Consider the following 12,879-nt stretch of genomic DNA (forward strand, 5'->3'; position numbering starts at 1 on the left):
AAAAAACAGTTAAAGAAATGTGTGTATTTGTTGCCTCAGCGTGTGCATGGACGGACAAGTAACCTGTGACAGTTCCCTCTGTGTGGCGACCTGTCGTTGGTCAGCCTGGTCGTCCTGGTCACCGTGTGGTGTAACCTGTGGTCAGGGACTCCAGCAACGCTACAGGTGAGCCTGTTTCATTTAAAACATTTATTAAGATCTTACTCTTTGGGACACTCAAAAAGCTATCAACTCCATCCCTGTCATTTTTCAGTTACGATTTTAAATTGTCAGTTGCTGTATTTATTTTATCCTGAAAAAGTTTCCCTACAGGTATTAAGTTAATGTGTGTTGATGCATTTGTTTACGGCTCACAGACCACCTATACAATCTGGACCAGGTGTCTTTATGCTTTGTCTTTATCTCCTCAGGTCTCCAGTGAACCCAGCTGGAGCAGTCAGAGTCCAGCTGTGTCCAGGGGACTCCTCGGAGGTCCGCCCCTGCTCCGCCCCCTGCCGTCCTGGTAGGTATACTACTGTAACTCAAACCCCATGTACTGTACTGCACTGTACTTCAGCGTAAGGTTATGTGTTGTTTTTAAGGGATTTGTTTTGCACAAAAGCTTTTTAAGGCATTTTACATTTGTCAGATCAGATCTATAATGCAACAAATCCTTTACATATGGTACTGCAACTTTCCCCAAAAACTACTTATCCTACAGTAAAATAAAGCCAGTTTAATAAGTCACATGGTCTAAAGACTCTTTTTCAAATAATTAAATGCAAGTCTCATGCCAGTATGTCAGTTTTGTAAATGCCTTGCACACTCATCACCTGCAGTGTACGATGACTTTATCCTCCTCTTGTGCAGTGTTACCAGATGGAGTCTGGAGTAAATGGACCAGCTGGTCAGAGTGCAGTAAGACGTGTTTCAACCATGTAGATGATGTGGGAATCAGACGACGATTCCGCAGCTGCAACCACACACTCACACAATTCAACCAAACACACGCTGACTCTGCCTGCGATGGAGACAGCGAAGAGCCAGAGCCTTGTAACACTGTACACTGTCCAGGTACAACAGATGTAAATCAACATTTCCATCATTTCTTTGTTCCCTCTGGAAAAGAAAATCAGATTTGAATTGTATTCTTTCAGTGAACGGTGGCTGGTCAGCATGGGCTCTGTGGTCTCAGTGTTCATCAGAGTGTGACTCCGGCGTCCAAACAAGACAAAGATTCTGCAATTCACCCTCGCCACGGCATGGGGGCAGCAGCTGCCCGGGGCCACACATTCAGACAGGAGACTGCAACTCACACCCCTGCTCAGGTACTACATCATGGGGGACCACAGAAAAATAGGTGGGAATATTTTATTCACCCTATTGGATAAATGCCTGTCTTTACTCCTCACAGGTGTGTGCCCAGAGGGCATGGTCCACTTAACGCCGGCAGAGTGTGAGGCTCATGGTGGTGCGTGTCCGAGGGTGTGTTTGGACATGACCCCCGCGGAGGTGGAGTGCGCCACCGCCTGTTACGACGGCTGCTACTGCGCCCCGGGCTTCTACCTGCTCAACGGAAGCTGCTTGCTCCTGGCTCAGTGCCCGTGCTACCACCAGGGGGGGACGTACCCAGCCGGGGCCACCCTGCCTATAGATGCCTGCAATAACTGGTACTGTTAGCCAAAACTAATCTTTGTGCAAAATAAACTAAATAACACTTTTATCTACAAATTCAATATCAAATTGTGCCTGTTATTTTAAATAATATATTTTTTGGTTAGAATTGACTGCCATCACTTAAATTAGACTTCACTTTTGTTCTTGTGCATCTCAAACAGTACTTGCACAAATGGGGAAATGGTGTGCGGAGCAGCTACCTGTCCTGGTGAGGGATTTGACTCTTTGCCTTTACTCTTCTCTCTTACTGTCTTTAATTTGTTTTATCATTTATATCTCATTTTCTGCCTTTTATCCTCCTGTGTGTTTCAGTGGACTGCGGCTGGAGCGGCTGGACCCAGTGGAGCGCTTGCAGTCGATCATGTGATGTCGGGGTGAGAAGGCGGTATCGTTCGGGAACCAATCCTTCTGCTGCTTTCGGGGGTCTTCCTTGCCGAGGAGACAAAGTCGGGATTGACACCTGCAGCATTGAACCATGCTTCGGTGAGGAGAAGAACTTTCTTGCTAATGTTATTATACACAGAATCCATTAATTGAAATTGAAATGATAATATAGTTGGGATATGTCTGAAGGTGTAAAGCAGCCATGGAGTGCGTGGTCAGCGTGCTCAGTGACCTGCGGAGGAGGTTACAGGGCCCGGACCCGAGGGCCCATCCGGATCCACGGCACCTCTCAGCAGTTCAGCGCCTGTAACCTGCAGGCCTGTGGTACAGCAAGACCTACACTCTCATAAATATTGTCATATTTAATATCAGAAATGTATAAATGTGTACACGACAGCTTCATGGAGTATACAATCTCTGTTACATTTTTATTGCTGAAGCAAACAATAAGAAGTAGAAAAATGTATTCAATGTCTTAAAAGTGTTTGAACATATTTACAGAGAAACGTGGAAAAATCATTAAAATGGTATTTTATTGTTGTCACAGGGAATCATGAAAAAAGGATGATAAGATAATAAAAACATAGGCTTTTTCAAACATTTTATTCTATGATATCAAATCCTGCTCTGTGAGGCATGTACAATGCTAAAATTACGATGGAGAGGAAACTTTATGTTAAATGTATTTCAACATCAGTATTTAAAGGTTGAATTAATTCCCAGATCATAGATCATATTGTACATATTGTTTTAGACTCAAGCACTTGCTTGCCAAAAAAGTGTTTTGTTATTATTGTTTATCAAGGAGCTTTGACATCACTGTCCGCATCAGAAAGATATTGATTTGTCCCTTCATCAGATTTCTGTGTTTGACAACACTGAGAATGTTTAAACGGCTCTCTGCTCGGACTGTGTGTTGCTGTCTCAGGAGACGGGAGGGTGTGTCCTCCAGGCCAGCAGTGGAAGCAGTGTGTGAAAGGAGCAGTGTCTTGTACGGACCTCACAATGGACCTCGGCAGGAACTGCACACCAGGCTGCCAGTGTCCACAGGGCACTGTCCAACAGGTGGGTACCACAAACACATGTGCAAAGACAAATGCACAGTCATCAGGACCTCGTTGTTCATGATCTAACCTAATTACAGGATGGTGTGTGTGTGCGGGAGTCTAAATGTCGCTGTGACTTGGATGGAGAGCAGTACAAACCCGGGGATACTGTGCCCACAGACTGCAACAACTGGTAAGGAAACTGACTTAAATCATTAATAGCTCTTTGAGCCAAAAATATCTAAGTAACGATTTCACTTTTTATTTCAGTACTTGTGAAGCAGGGAGGCTGGTAAACTGTTCTCAAGTCAGGTGCAATGGTTGGTAAAACATTTTGAATTTGTCTTCAATACAGACACTGTTGCTGTGCTCTCTTTTCATAGCTGTACAATAATTGTTGGACTAGGTATATCTTTCACATAGTTTGAATAACAGTAACAGTTCTTTCTGTGCCAATATCTCTCATTTTGAATGTGTGTAACTAAGAATATTAGTCAAACTAGACATTATGAAACATCACAATAACTAAAAATGAAGCTGTAGTGATGCAAAACAACATGAAAATCCACCATGATGCAATTCTTCCTAGAGTCCTCTTTTAACTCACTGAACCAGGCTGTATTTGTGTATTCTATACCAACATGTACTCTCTCCAGTTGATGGTCACTGGTCATTGTGGACTCCCTGGGGTCGGTGTTCGGTGTCGTGTGGAGCAGGTCTTCAGTCTCGATACCGCTTCTGTTCCAGCCCCCAGCGCTCAGGCAGTGGCCTGCCATGTATGGGCCCTCACAGAGAGGACCAAGTCTGCCTCACTGCTCCATGTGACCGTGAGCTTGTTTCTGGGGTTTTCTTGTATTTCCTTGCAGTTGAAAAAGTTAAACAAGTGTCGCCCTGAGAACAAGGTTTCCATGTCATGGAAAATAAACAAGGAAGAAGAAAAATTGATTGTCTGTATCTTGTTGCTGTTGGACAGCTCATATGGGAGTGTGTTTGTTGCTTTCAGAAGCCAGATGTACAGAGAGTGCTGATAATGGGTCACTTGATTTATAACAGAGTCTCCTCAAACGATACATTTATTCTATTTAATATTCCACACCTTTCACACTTAATGTACGTATAATATCCTGCGTTATATATATTTTTTTGTTTATATTTTGTGTACATTTTAAGTCCCAAAAGTATATTTTTTACTTTCTTTTTAAATGCTATTTTATTTTAATTACTATGCCTTGTTTTTATGCTGCTGCAACGCAAACATTTCCCAAATTGGGATCAATAAAGTACTTCTATTTATCTATCTATTAAGATTTGGCTTGAATCAAAGCTGGATAACTTGGTAAAAAGTCTCATTATACTTTTATGATTTTTATCTAAATAGTGAGATGCAAATTTAACACAAATATAAACCAAGGTTATAATTTTGTTGTACAGTTCCTTGGGGATTCACCTATTTTCAGCTCTTAAATATCAACAGATACAGTGTTTATTTATTGTGACGTTTTATTTGTTTTTCACTACTTCATCATGATGTGTTGGCTCTTACCAGGGGACGGTGGCTGGAGTCGGTGGAGCAACTGGACGGATTGTACCAAGTCATGCGGTGGAGGGGTTCAAATCCGGAGCAGAGAGTGTGACAGTCCTCGTCCTGAGGGGGAGGGGAACTACTGCGAGGGACTGAGATCTGAATTCATAGCCTGTAACACTAACCACTGTCCAGGTATGTTCGCAGAGTGTTTAAAATGCAGATGAGGCTTTTATTATGTGTTTGGTCGACATGTGCACTTTGGGTTTTGAAAAATATGTCATGTTGTGTGTGTTTTCAGTGGCGCCATGCTCTAAGGTCCCAGGCACGGCGTTCAGTAGCTGTGGCCCCTCCTGCCCTCGTTCCTGTGATGACCTGGCTGTGAGTATACTAATCCTGACTCCAGCTGACCCATTACCACTGGTTAAACATCAAGCCATGGATAGAAATGAAGAATTCTGGTCATAATAAGGTCATTTTCTTTCTTTCCCTCAGCACTGTGAGTGGCAATGTGAGCCTGGATGCTACTGTACAGAGGGAAAAGTCCTGTCTGCTAACGGTACAGTGTGTGTGGAGAGAGAAGACTGTCCCTGCATAGACCTAAGCACTGGAAACAGGCTGGAACCAGGGGAGACCACTGAAGCCCCTGATGGATGTAACAACTGGTCAGAATAATACATGGAAGAACCACATAATATGAATGAAGATGTGACTTGCTCTATCACATTGACCCACAAATCCATTTTGAGTTATATACAGTGTTAGAAAGAGGATATTCCTAGCTTTTGTTTTTGTACTCCAAATACTGAGCAAAATATGTCACATTATATAATGACTGTCACCGAGTCATGATTTTGAGAAAAAGACCTTCAAAGTAAGCAATCAATTTTAAGATATTTACAGCTCGTCCATATCTGTCTCATGCAGTTTGCTAATCCAGAGTGACCCGACAGACAATAAAGAATAAATGTATTCATAACTAGTTCATTTTGTTGCGGAGGTAGAATAAATAGCTAAATGTGTACGGTCTAACTTGAAGTGTGTGTTTTGCTCCGCTCACCAGTCCGTACTGTGGAGGAGCTGCAGGTGATCCGGGCGGAGCTGCGTGTTCTCCGTCAGCAGCAGCTGATCCTGATCACTGATCTCTCTCTCGCGTCAGATTATACTTTACTCGTGTTTATGTTCATATCGATCAGATCCAGCTAGCTATAGCTAATGGTATAACTGCCTGCTTATCAAAGGACACCTAAACATTAAGCGTTGCTTGGAAATGGGGTGTAGCGGCAACTTATAGCGCAGCATTATGCATACATGAGGGGTCAAACTGACCCATTGTGGCGGTTCTAGTGTTAACATTCAGAAAGCCAAGACTTTGTTTATTTGACATCAGATGAAATCAAACTGTCACGGACCCTGCTGTGTTATCTATGATTACTACAAACCTTTCATTCATAATTTCAGCGGGAGGGAGGGGGAGCGGCGCTGAGTAGTAGTAGACTGCGAGTTGACAGGTGCTTGTCATCTTCCCTTTACAAGCTTCAATAATGTTTTTATCTTGTGAATTTGGCAATACAAGTTTCATATTCTGAAAGCCACGACTTTTTTTATTTAAAGTCAGACAAAACACCTGAACCCCAAAAACGAGTTTTTTACACAAATCCACGTCTATCTGGAAATGACTGATTTCGATAGAGCGGGTCACAGATCACATTGATATTTGAAATGTATTCATCAGAATGGAGGGAAAGTAAAATATTTATGTTGGAGTTTTGACTTCTTTCAGCACCTGTCAGGGTGGTAGGCTCAACTGCACCAGAGACCCCTGTCCAGGTGAGTAAGACTAATGCAAATAACAGTACTTTTAGAGCAATAAACTGGCACTATTTCTATTTTCTTCATAATTAAAAGAACATTTAAGTAGGAAAAAAATGTCAAGGGAAAGCCATAAATGTAGATTTTGCATATCTGTGTGTTTCCAGTGTCGGGCGGCTGGTGTAACTGGTCAGAGTGGACTCCGTGCTCCAGGACCTGTGGGGCGGAGTCGGTGTCCCGCTACAGGAGCTGCAGTTGCCCTGAGCCCAAGTCTGGAGGAGTGGCCTGCTCTGGAGAACAGGAAATACACAACGGGGTCGGAGTTCAAATCCAGAGGCAGCCATGCCCTGTCATCACATTCTGTCCAGGTAACACTACTTTTGGTTCACAATAATAAGTAGCATATGTTAAGTCAAGCCAACTGATCAAAGAAACTGTAATGTATGTCACTGCGGAACAAAAACATGTCCCAGATCCCATTGTCAGTAGCTCCTGTAGATGAAGTAAGTAGTGTAGCAAGGTTTTTATTCCTTTTATCTACTCAATGTTATCTTGTTTTTGTTCCATTCTATCAACATGTCTTTTTTAAAGGATGTTATGATCTCTGCTTCTTGTTTACAGGAAGACAGATAAAGTACTAAATCACTATAACATACTTTGTTCTCTCTCTCTCTCTCTCTCTCTCTCTCTCTCTCTCTCTCTCTCTAGTCCACGGCTCGTGGAGCCCCTGGTCAGCCTGGTCAGAGTGTGATGGATGTGCCGGGTCATCTACTCGCACCAGGGGGTGTAACAGTCCTCCTGCCAGGTTCGGTGGGCTGCCCTGTCTTGGGGAAAGCAGGCAGAGACGTGGTTGCTATGACAACACTACCGTCTGCTCTGGTCAGCATAATAAAGGACTGTATTGTGAAGCACTCATATATACCGCCCCAATTTAGGGTACTGGATGAAAATGACAAATGAAGAATAACATTCAAGCTCTGATAAGGATGTGAAAAGATATACAGTACATTTGCATTTTTATAAAGGAAAGGGAAGATTAAGGAGCTCGCCCTGTCCTCCCTTGAAGAACTTGATATTTCCATCTAGTGTGATTAGTTTCAAGTTTGCTTTTATATATTTCAAAAACTCTGAGATAGCATATTTAAATGTAAAACCCTTTATTCCACTTGATGTGTTAATTCTCTTAAACCTGTTCTTTCTCCTGCAGACTGTGGTGGAGGCCAAGAAGAATGGCCTTGTGGGAAGCCCTGTCCTCGCTCCTGTTCAGATCTCCATGGTGACACAGAGTGCTTGGACTCACCTGGATGCAGACAGACTTGCGGATGTCCAGGTGACATGCTTCTGCAGGATGGAGTGTGTGTGGCCCGGGAGGAGTGTCGCTGCAAATACCACAACAGCTCGGCTACAGGTTGGATCCCAATTGGTTTATCTTAAATTAGTTAAAGTCTTTATATTATTTTTGTAAGTTTACTAAGATAAGCTAATCAACAGATATTGTCTCTGATATAGGATTGACATTCAGTGGGCTAGATTCCAGTAATGCATCATGGGAATGGCCTGGTGGATCTGATTGGCAGTTTGCAGAACCAGGAGACAGCATCGTCAGTGACTGCAAAATCTGGTACTGCACAGCAGAAGATTAAAATGATTTTAATATAACATTTCATTCAGTTCAATGTATAAATATTAAAAAGAAATGTGTTCTTTTTTGTCATCTTTCTTCCTTCAACTCAGTTCATGCGAATCTGGGGTTATGCAGTGTCAATCAGTCCCTGGCTGCTATGTTGATGGTGGCTGGAGCCAATGGGGGGGCTGGACTGAGTGCTCGCTGTCTTGTGGAGGGGGAGTCAAGTTCAGGAGACGCCAGTGTGATAACCCGTCCCCTCAGAGCAGTGGGAGAGGCTGCCTGGGAGTCGCTGAACAGCAGAAAGACTGCAACACACACATATGCACAGGTAGTCCTGACTGACCAAGCCATCTTAAGGCTGGAGGTTTTAAACTAAAGCAAAACTTAAACATAAACTGTCAGCGTAGTGTGGATTTACATTACCCATTTAAGGAAATAATGCTCGAGACCCTCTTGGAAATAACAAACCTTAACTATTGTAAATATGACAAAGAGATGTTTTAAGTAGATAAACAGTCTTTGGAATAAAGTACTATACATTTGACCCAAATTCATTATGATGTGTTACATCTGAGTTTTTGCTCGCAGACTCGGTGGGCCCGTGGCTCCCTTGGTCTCGGTGGTCTGTGTGTTCTGTCAGCTGCGGTGGAGGACAGCAGTCCCGCTCTCGCCTCTGCAGACATCCACCCTGCAGCGGCCTCAGCCGCCAGAGCAAGACCTGCAACAGCCAGGTCTGCCTCGGTGAGTCCTGATTGCCTGCAGAATATCCGTCACTCTGGAATCAAAGTTCTCATTACTTTAGATTCCGGGTATCCTGCTGACTTTTTCTGATTTCCTTTAATCTGTGCATGTTATGTTGTTCAGAAGTGGGCTGCCCCCCTGGCAGGTTGTACAGAGAGTGTGAAAGAGGTGAAGGCTGTCCATTCAGCTGCGCTCACGTCAGCGGCAGGGAGGGATGCTACTCAGATGGCTGTGAGGAAGGCTGCCACTGCCCCCCCCAAACTTACCAACACCATGGTGTCTGCCTGCAGGTGGGTGACCTTACCAACTTAAGTACAACTCATGCAATATTATCAAACGCTAGAATTAGCAATGGGAAATAAAGGTAACATTTAACACATTTCTAGTCATTGTGGATCCTCAATCCACATTTTGTCACTGCAAGGTTACTTACTTTTTAGAAATGAATGTACCATTGAAATTCTAACTTTAAAATGTGTGTTTCAGGAGTGTCCCTGTCTGGTGGACAGGGAATTCCTGGCCTCTCTGCAGAGTGTTTCTGTCACACCTGTCTCCTCTCTGCTCCTCCATAACATCACTGACGGTGGGGAGCTTCAGTCTGGAGACACACTGGTCCATGACTGCAGCACCTGGTGAGCAGATAATGTTCTGAATATTTGGAGCTGTGCTATATTTGATACATTTACACTTTGCCTACAAAACACACTGTCATCTACTGTTGGACATTTAGAGGGTATACAGCTCCAGAAATGTTTTGAATCTTCATCTCTACATGTATCGCAGCTATTCCAGTGTCTGTTGAATTCCAACGTAGAGAAAAGTTGTCAGTAGTTTATAGAATACAATAATAATAATAATTAAAAAAAACATTTAACTGAAATGTCTATAAATAATAAAACAAGAGAACATGATAGTGCTGAAGTGGTCTCTTAATTCTTTTCGCGGCTATTGGTTCTTAAAATGTCTAATTAAAACTCAATAAGGTATATCCTAGTTTGTGGTCCTTACAGTTAGCGTTTCCTAACTGTAAAGTTGTAACCTTTCCATAAAGATGACTGCTTTCCTCGTTACACTCTTCAGATCACTTACACCTCAATTTCCCCCCCCCCCCTCTGTTCTGTAGCGGCTGTGAACATGGCAGGTGGAACTGCTCCTTTGAGCATTGCCCACTTGACGGTGGTCTGTCCCCCTGGGGCTCCTGGAGCCCCTGCTCGCTGTCCTGTGGAGGTCTGGGATTAAAGGCCCGCTTCAAGAGCTGCACCCGGCCTGCCCCAGCCCACGGAGGGAGGGACTGCCTGGGGCCACGCCAGGAAACCACCTACTGCCAGGCCCCTGACTGCCCAGGTACAGTGGATAGTTGAGGTAGTACTGTATGTAGTGTGGGTGTTTAGGGATAAAGTAGGTGAAGTACAGTATATTGGTTTGGTAATGAGAGAATAAGTGTGTCAAAAGTAAATTAAATCAGTTATGATTTTTAATTATAAAGGGATATGCTGTCTATTACTCATGATCAATACACTGCTTGTTTGTGTACAGTCTTCTAAATAGCGAGCTTGTACTGATTTTCATTTCTTTGCTTGTTGCAGTTGTTGTTGGTCCTACTGAAGAACCGGTTTTACCAGGTAAATTATCTCTTCAAGTGAGGTGAAATGACAAATAGAGTTTTCTCCACTGATCGTTAAGAATATTTTTTTATATGTTACTTTTTTATTTGGTTTCTTTCATGTCTTTTTTGCTTTTATCACTTACAGGTCTTTGCAGTGTATGTGTCTTAATGGTACATGCTAGTGAGATTAATTACTTTTAGTTTCAACCCTATATATTATCATCTTTTTCCTCAAGCAACAAAAAGTAGTATTTCAAAAGCTTTCCTTTTTTAATCCTATTTCTTCCTTTTTGACCTTTAGATGAGGATGCTGGATTCTCTCCGTGGTCAATATGGAGTCCCTGCACTAAAACCTGCACAGATGCCCTCAGCCCGGCCATGAAGTCCCGTCACCGACAGTGTGTCAGACCCCCCTGCTCTGGAAGCTCTCACCAAGAGAAGGCCTGTAACCTGCCCCAGTGTTCAGGTACAACCACTCACAGTTTCTCTCCTTGCAGCCGTTGAAGTCTGCGGAGTCTTTTTTTTCCCCCCATCTGCTCACCTACATTGTTAGCCTGTTCATTTTTAGGAAAGAAACTCAACTTCCAGTACTCCAGTAGCTAACAGTAGAGCATTTTATTTCCGAGTTTTTGATTAAGTGGATGTGTGAATATTAAGTCAGGCACTGCTCAGTGACATTTTTACAAAAAAACAGAAGAAAGCTGCCTCACTAAGGGCTTACATCCGACAACAGAGATTTAATTATTCCAGTGTGTGAGAGAGCATGTGATGTATTAATCTTCAATTTTTCCCTGGTAAAAGTTCTACACAAGCTGAGTGTCTTAACAGCTGTTAGTTTGCTTTTGGGCACTGTGTGTGTTGTGGCTTTGTGTGTAATCATTCATCGTCTTATCTCAGAGACCACAGATCCAGATTTTGTGTGTGGAATTACTGTTTTATTTACTGATAACACACACATCAGACGAGATAAGAACACGCTTGCTGCATGTGAGGGGCGTTCGATCGATACTTGTGAAGTTTGTACATAGGATCTGATTTTATTGTAAATCTTGTGAGTGTTTACTTGAGGATTTTTCTCTAAAGTTGTATTCCAGATGGGGGTGTTACAGTATGTGCAGTGTGACTTGTGTAAAAATGTGTGTACAAGCAATTGCCTGAGGAGGAAGACAATTTGTCTTATGAATGAAATTCTAATTATTCAGACTAGGACTATAATCTTCATAAACTGCTCATTTAACGTAATTGCTTTTAAAGGAGCCCTGTCTACAGTTTGTTACATTAAAAAAATACATATTTCATTGTAAGAAATTGAAAAAGGGGATGAGATACCAGCAACACAAAGCATCTCAATTTGATTAAACAAGGCAATATATTACTTCTAATATTGCCTACTACAATTCAAAGTGCTGTGATGCCTTTTGTTCCAAGATGGAGACGAGGTGTGTGAGGGGACAGACTGTGCGGGGAGGAACTGTTCGTGGAAAGATTGGGGGGAGTGGAGCTCCTGTTCTCGGTCCTGCGGAGTGGGTCAGCAGCAGAGGCTCCGAACTTTCCTCAGTCCCCGCTCCAACGGCTCCTGGTGTGAAGACATCCTGGGAGGGAACCTGGAGCATCGCTTCTGCAACATCAAGCCCTGCAGAGGTCAGCCACCTGATCAGCATGTAGATGCAATCTGAAATCCGTTCAGAGAGCTGACTGTGACTGTACCCCTACTTCCTGTCTGGAGAATTAGTAGTTAGTTTAGGGATGTCGAATATGTTTCAGTTAGACACTTGTCTGGGATTTTCATTTTGTTAGCTGACCCCTCACCCGTACATTTCTCCAACATAGTATGCATTGTTAAACACAATCTTAGAGTTAATGCATCATGTTAATACTATGTTCAGATAATAATGCTTGTGGTTTGCTCGCCATGAATTCAGCTTGAGTGAAATAATTAGCAATTAATTAAATAGCCACAAAATAATTGTCACATGGTGAACCTGGAGCATTTTGACCCCCTATCAGTGTCTTTGATAGATACATTGTTTACATAAACAGTAGGAATGGCTGACATTTTTAAAAACAGCAGTTGTAATACACTGAAATTAGGATTTTGGGTAAAGTCTGGATGTTATTTGTTGTTTAAAAAAACCTGTAAAAACACTGGTATTGTATTTTATGTCATTTCATTCGGTTTATTTATGTGTGGCTGATGTAGTGGATGGAGGTTGGTCTCGCTGGAGTCCCTGGTCCCGCTGCGATAAGCGCTGTGGTGGCGGACGCTCCATTCGCACTCGCTCCTGCTCCAGCCCGCCGCCCAAGAACGGAGGGAAGAAGTGTGAAGGAGAGAAGAACCAGGTCAAACCCTGCAACACCAAACCTTGCGGTGAGACTAGTCTTTTGTCTTCCAAAATCAGTCAGTTGATCAGCATTCTTGGTGAGGCAAAAAGAAAATGACTGCAGCATCATGGAACATATTCATGACCTTCTGTTTGTATTGTGT

The 12,879-nt window shown here is 42.9% G+C and overlaps 1 protein-coding gene across 1 annotated transcript in view; it reads left to right on the forward strand.

The window, feature by feature from the left end:
• The window catches only part of sspo (SCO-spondin), a 73,587-nt gene that overhangs the window by 31,949 nt on the left and 28,759 nt on the right, over positions 1 to 12,879 (forward strand). The window contains exons 64-92 of the mRNA XM_063874052.1: positions 40 to 165; positions 411 to 502; positions 850 to 1,053; positions 1,137 to 1,307; positions 1,394 to 1,649; positions 1,818 to 1,864; positions 1,969 to 2,139; positions 2,230 to 2,364; positions 2,969 to 3,105; positions 3,185 to 3,279; positions 3,357 to 3,406; positions 3,743 to 3,913; positions 4,633 to 4,803; positions 4,910 to 4,989; positions 5,104 to 5,273; positions 6,392 to 6,438; positions 6,588 to 6,788; positions 7,129 to 7,299; positions 7,628 to 7,828; positions 7,912 to 8,041; positions 8,155 to 8,375; positions 8,636 to 8,788; positions 8,912 to 9,078; positions 9,275 to 9,420; positions 9,912 to 10,132; positions 10,375 to 10,410; positions 10,696 to 10,860; positions 11,829 to 12,035; positions 12,595 to 12,762. Of these exons, the coding sequence (XP_063730122.1) occupies positions 40 to 165; positions 411 to 502; positions 850 to 1,053; positions 1,137 to 1,307; positions 1,394 to 1,649; positions 1,818 to 1,864; positions 1,969 to 2,139; positions 2,230 to 2,364; positions 2,969 to 3,105; positions 3,185 to 3,279; positions 3,357 to 3,406; positions 3,743 to 3,913; positions 4,633 to 4,803; positions 4,910 to 4,989; positions 5,104 to 5,273; positions 6,392 to 6,438; positions 6,588 to 6,788; positions 7,129 to 7,299; positions 7,628 to 7,828; positions 7,912 to 8,041; positions 8,155 to 8,375; positions 8,636 to 8,788; positions 8,912 to 9,078; positions 9,275 to 9,420; positions 9,912 to 10,132; positions 10,375 to 10,410; positions 10,696 to 10,860; positions 11,829 to 12,035; positions 12,595 to 12,762 (4,310 nt within the window). The remainder of the gene's footprint in view (positions 1 to 39; positions 166 to 410; positions 503 to 849; positions 1,054 to 1,136; positions 1,308 to 1,393; positions 1,650 to 1,817; positions 1,865 to 1,968; positions 2,140 to 2,229; positions 2,365 to 2,968; positions 3,106 to 3,184; positions 3,280 to 3,356; positions 3,407 to 3,742; positions 3,914 to 4,632; positions 4,804 to 4,909; positions 4,990 to 5,103; positions 5,274 to 6,391; positions 6,439 to 6,587; positions 6,789 to 7,128; positions 7,300 to 7,627; positions 7,829 to 7,911; positions 8,042 to 8,154; positions 8,376 to 8,635; positions 8,789 to 8,911; positions 9,079 to 9,274; positions 9,421 to 9,911; positions 10,133 to 10,374; positions 10,411 to 10,695; positions 10,861 to 11,828; positions 12,036 to 12,594; positions 12,763 to 12,879) is intronic.

Source organism: Eleginops maclovinus, chromosome 21 (assembly GCF_036324505.1).
Source record: "Eleginops maclovinus isolate JMC-PN-2008 ecotype Puerto Natales chromosome 21, JC_Emac_rtc_rv5, whole genome shotgun sequence".
Lineage (NCBI taxonomy): Eukaryota > Metazoa > Chordata > Actinopteri > Perciformes > Eleginopidae > Eleginops > Eleginops maclovinus.